Source organism: Alligator sinensis, unplaced genomic scaffold (assembly GCF_000455745.1).
Source record: "Alligator sinensis unplaced genomic scaffold, ASM45574v1 scaffold428_1, whole genome shotgun sequence".
Lineage (NCBI taxonomy): Eukaryota > Metazoa > Chordata > Crocodylia > Alligatoridae > Alligator > Alligator sinensis.
Window position 1 is genome coordinate 9,793 of NW_005841919.1, and position 5,383 is coordinate 15,175.

General features: G+C 44.8%; 1 protein-coding gene across 1 annotated transcript in view; it reads left to right on the plus strand.

The window, feature by feature from the left end:
• ERP44 (endoplasmic reticulum protein 44) overlaps window positions 1-5,383 on the plus strand; it is an 81,702-nt gene that overhangs the window by 9,628 nt on the left and 66,691 nt on the right. Inside the window, exon 4 of the mRNA XM_006018988.3 lies at window positions 2,121-2,236. Coding sequence (XP_006019050.2) covers window positions 2,121-2,236 — 116 coding nt within the window. The remainder of the gene's footprint in view (window positions 1-2,120; window positions 2,237-5,383) is intronic.

The window sequence follows — 5,383 nt, forward strand, 5'->3', positions numbered from 1 at the left end:
TCACCACCCCGTGCCACTGCTCTGCGTGCCGCCACTGCTCCAGGACTGGCTGCCACTACCCCCCGCACCCCTGCTCTGTGACCAGCTGCCACACCGCTTTAAAAAATCCAGCGTTTTCAAGTTTCCAGCAGGTGCTTGGTCCCGAGCACACTGGATTTATGAAGTTATGCTGTATTAATTTCCCATGTCTAATTTAAACATTAGATGTGGTGTTCAACATATCACTTCTGATTTAAATCGATATGTAATGGCATATCCGCAGTACTCTTTGAGTGTGACCTGCTCCACCATTCCTCATAAAAGTGTTCATTTTTAATTGCAGAATGAATGTTGACCTCCACCCCCCCATTTTAGCTGTGGATTATGAGTCTCAAATGATCCAAATAACTTATGTTCTTTTTTAAAAGATGCCACTAGGATACTATAGGAGAAGGCATCCTTGTGACTTTCTGTGCAGAACTTGCTTTCTAAGGTTTAAAATAGGTCAACAATATTTAAATTGGATAGAAGAGCATAATACCACTTAACTTGTCTTTCTTGTAGAATTCAGGTTTTTTTCTGGTTGACTATTCTGATTGCCCTTCAAGTGGGGTCTCGCAGACATTTATTGATGTAGTTACAACTACATAATCCAGTGGTGGGCAAGATCCAGCCTGCCAATTGATTGGAGACTTGCCTGCAGACAAGGGCCCACCAATTGATTGAATCCAGCCTATGGCTGCACCCATGGCACGCTGCATGTGGCTGAGCCCTGCCTGGGGCAGCCTGTGCTGCACTCATGCTCGTGTCCACCCCACGCCCATCAGACAGCATCATCCTGGCCATTGCACACAGCTTTCCGGCAGGGCTGCTGCCACAGCTGCCCAGGTACTGCTCAGCTCCCCCACCTCCTCCTGCGCTGCTCCTGGTAGCAAGTAATGTAGGAAAGCCATGGGGATGCATGCCAGGCAACAGATGCCCAGCCAGGGCAGGGAAAGCTGTAGCCAGGCAGTTGCTGCCCCAGGATGTAGGGCTCCAGCTCCCAGCCACCTTGCATCTGCTTTGCCCCCCTGGCTTCCCCACATTACCTGCTGCCTGGAGTGGCACAGCAGGCTCAGGAGAAGGAGGAAGAGCTGCTGGAGGTGAGGACTAACTGCTGTAGGCATGGGGAGCTAAGCACTACTTCAGTGGCTGCAGCAGCAGCCCTGCCAGGAAGCTGTGTATGCTGGCTGGGGCCAGGGTGGGACTCTGGTGGGGGCAGGGTGGGAGTGCATTGTGGGCTGCCCTGGGTGGGAGTGGGTGCGGCTCAGCCCCATGTGGAGCACCACTGGGGTAGCCGTGAGCCAGATTGGGGGGGGGAGGGGAGCCGGTACCACCAGGGTGAGTTCTGCTGCTTATGCCCCCTGACCCCTCCCTCCTCCCTCTCCCAGCTGGCTCCTGGGACCTAGCAATGGACAGCCCCACATGCACACCCCCTACACACCCCATCCACCCACATACACATAATATATGAGAGTAAGACTTTATTTTGAGCTATTATGCAATTGCTTATATATAAACACTGCTAAAAAGACCCCACAAATCGGAACAAAGAATATTTTTTAAATAAAATTAAAATGAAAGTCATAGTAGATGTTTAATTTGTTTTTTATCTATAATTTGTTAAAATTATATCTTCTGAAAGATTTTGTGTGGCTGTTGACAGATCACCAAAACTCATCAAGTGGCCCTCCTGCCAAAATAATTTCCTACCCCTGACACACAATCCCTTAAATCAGTGGTTCTTGCAGGTTTTTTAGACTCAAGACCTCTTCCATAACTTTTGTGACTTTAGCAGTACTCTAGTAAAAAAACTCCATTATTATAGTGCTTACCTGCTTGAAGGGGTGTGGGAAAGGAGTAGGTGCAGTTGGCAGGGGCTGTACTGCAGTGAGTGTGGGGAGGAGGAACAGGTGCAAGGGAAGAGCCTGTACTTCTCACTTCTCTGCATCCTGTTCTTATTTTCCTTACATCACTGCTTTAAATAGAATGTTTTGTTCTTTTCTTTGAAAGGGTAGAAATGTTACTAATTCACCAGTAAGACTGTCTAAAAGTTGTAGATATTTTTGGTATTAGAATTTTGTGCATTTGACTCCCAATAGGTGTCGCTTCAGCCAAATGTTGCATCCTATCTTTGAGGAAGCTTCCAATGTCATTAAAGAAGAATATCCAGATAAGAATCAAGTGGTATTTGCCAGAGTAGACTGTGATCAGCACTGTAAGTAAATGTTAGTTTATCTCTATTGCTTTTATTTAGATTGCTTATCAACAAATGTTTGACTTGCTTCTGGAAATACAAGATGAGCACTACAATATTTTTGTTGCTTTTATTCCAATAATGTAAAACAAGGCAGAAAACTGTTAATTCAGCAAGAGGCAAAACACAAGGAATGGCTATTGCCCCTGTTGAGAGACTAAGGGACCATAAAATTCTGTTGTGATTTTCTTATTGTAAATTTGCATTTCCTCCTTGGAGCATCAGCAGTTTAGGGTTTGAATTGCAGCATTCTAAGCACCTATTATGAGTGCTTAGTGCTGCTAAACTGTCAAGGAACTGAGGGCTTACAGGGTTGGAAATGTGCTTGCCACATTTTAGAGCAGGAGTGGGCCATTATTTGGGCTGGAGGGCCACTTAAGGAGTTTGGGCGAGTTCTTGAGGGCTGGGTGGGGGATGGGGCATGGTACCAACCTGGCCTCTGCCCCCTGTCACAGATGTACACACTGGGGTGGGGAGGAGGGAGAGGACAGGAAGATGCCAATTGATCTTATCCAGCCCTGGGCCTGTCTGTCCTGCACCAACCACTGGAAATCAGCCTGGGACCCCCACAGGTAGGGCACACTTGGCGGATAAGACATGGCTGCAGGCGAGTGGAGAGACCCAGCTTATCTTCCAATTCTATCCAGCGCCCCTGGCAATGAGGATAAGCAAATGAGACATGGTGCCTGGGTATTGGGGCCAAGTCCAGCAGTGGCAGCAGAGATGCTGGCAGTGGCAGTCAGAAGGAGTCGCCACCATGGGGGCTGCTGGGAAGCCAAGTCTGGCCATGTAGCCTTGCAGACTATAGCTCCTGGTGTGCCCAAGAGGGACACAAGGATAGGAACAGACTGCACTCTGTGCCAGCCAGCACTTATGAGCCCAGAGCTCCCTGTGCCTGGGTGGGGTGGGGCCAAGGGACCTTCCAGACAGAATTACTTGGTGGGCTGGATGTTTTAAAGGATACAGCATCTTGCTGCTTATGGGCATAAGGATTATCCCATTTGTTGGAACTAAGAGTAATTTTAAGTTTTAATGCAGTCATTAAAAATCCTGATGCTGCATAGCTCAAGGTAAAAGAGACTTTGTATGTTTAACCTGTACAAGCAAATATTTATCTTTGAGATGCTAGTATTTCTGAGTTTCTTATTGTTTTTTGACAATTAATACCTTGTTTCATGGTATGAACTAGAACCTTTCCCCTCCTCCCTTTTAAGTGACTTCTTGGCTTCAGAAGTTCTTTCCTTGTCCTTGCTTGTAGATTTACCAGGGAATAAATATGTTTTTAGTAACTTCCACTGAGATACCATTATTTGTGCTCTCTTTATTTAGAGTATTCATACTCGATGTCCCAACAGTTAAGAACACAACACAGGTGTGTTTGAACGATATCTCGGCCATGAAAATTATGTTTCAAGAAGGCTGTGTTAGCTTGGTGTATGAAATATAAAATAAGATGATTCATCAACCTGTCATGTGTGGGCAAACAGACTTGATTATTGTCCTCCGCAGAGATCTCTGTAAGGCTAATTCATAATCACAGAAAACTTAGAAAATTATTCCTGGATTGAATCCTTGAATCACTGGGAGTTAGGATCTATGTTTGATTGTCCTTAGCTTTAAAAGCGAAATGACACTATTTCCCTAATGGCTCTGGACAGCTTTGAAGCATTCATCTCGCTTTTCTTATCAGAATGGAGGTGATGTATTGATGCACTGCAGTACAAAGTTATAGCGTAGACCGTTCCTGATGGAAGAACTAATTTGGGTACACAACTGTGGAAACCTTTTGTTCCTTTTTGTGGCTTTAAATGCCCATGCGCAACAGGTGTTTTCTGCAGTTGCGTATAGCAGGGGTCGGTGACATATGGCTCACAAGCTGAATCCAGCCCATGGAGCCATCAAATATTGCCTGGAGTCAGGGAGCTTCAGCAGCATTCAGCAGCTTTGTCCATGCCATGGCTGGGTGCACCTGGGAGCTTTGCCAATGCTATGCCTGGGCAGCAAGGAGAAGCAGCAGCAGTGGCCAGGTCTTAGTGCCAGCCCAATGCAGACCTGAGCTGGGTCATTCTGGCTAGCTGCCAGAAAAATGTTGCTGACCCATGAGTTATAGCACTTCCTGATCAGCAGTAGAAATGCAACTGGTGTAATTCTTCTCACAGGGTACATCTTTCTTTACTTGCACAAAGCCAGCATGCTTTGTTTTGTCACACAGGTCATGCCATAGGTGCAATAGAAAAACGTTTTCCTATTAAGTGTCTTCTGTCTGTAACAGCCTTTCTAGAGTCAGAACGTAATAATATAATTTAGGTCTGGATTGATGATTTCTCTTTCCGTGTCTATTCTCCAAGTATACTTGGAGCGCTTCCTCTAAAGCACCAAATAGTTTAGAGTATTATAATGTGTGCCTGGTTGTCCTAAGAAAGCACATAATATGAAGTGACTGGTTGATGCAGTAATGCTAAGAAGGTACTAGTATCATTGTACAGGATGTTTGAAAGATCCTGTTTAAAATATTTTATATAGGTCAACAAATGATCGAAAAGATTAAGGTAAAACTGAGTTCAAAGAAGGGTCAGTAAAATGAGGAAGAGAATGGAGACCCTTTCTTATGAAAGAAAATGTAAGGAGCTTGCCTTGTTTAGTTTAGCAAGATAGAGCTTGAGAGGACATATAAGCACTCTACCAAGTATATCTGCAGAGTGAATATTATGGATGGTGAAGAGCTTCTTAGGCTGAAAAGCAGTGCTGCTGAAAGTCAAATAGCTACAAGCTGAGTATGGATACATTTTAACTGGAAATCTGAGGATTATTTCTAATCAGAGTAATGAAGTTTTGGAGTGGCCATCCAAGCAAAGTGATGGGGGCATGGCGCCTGAGTTGTTTTAAGATTGAACTGAAAATGTTTATCAAGAAGATGGTATGTTATGTCAGAATTTTGGCTCGCAGGTCAGTGTGTGGAGTCATCTATTTGTGATTCCCAGATTACCTTTATGTCACAATTTTTATACAGTAGAAGGCATCCTATAATCCCAGGTTTCGGGGCTTTTTCTGGTTGCCAGTAAGGACTAGAAAATATATATTTTTTTTCTTTCCATACGAGCTTTAGGG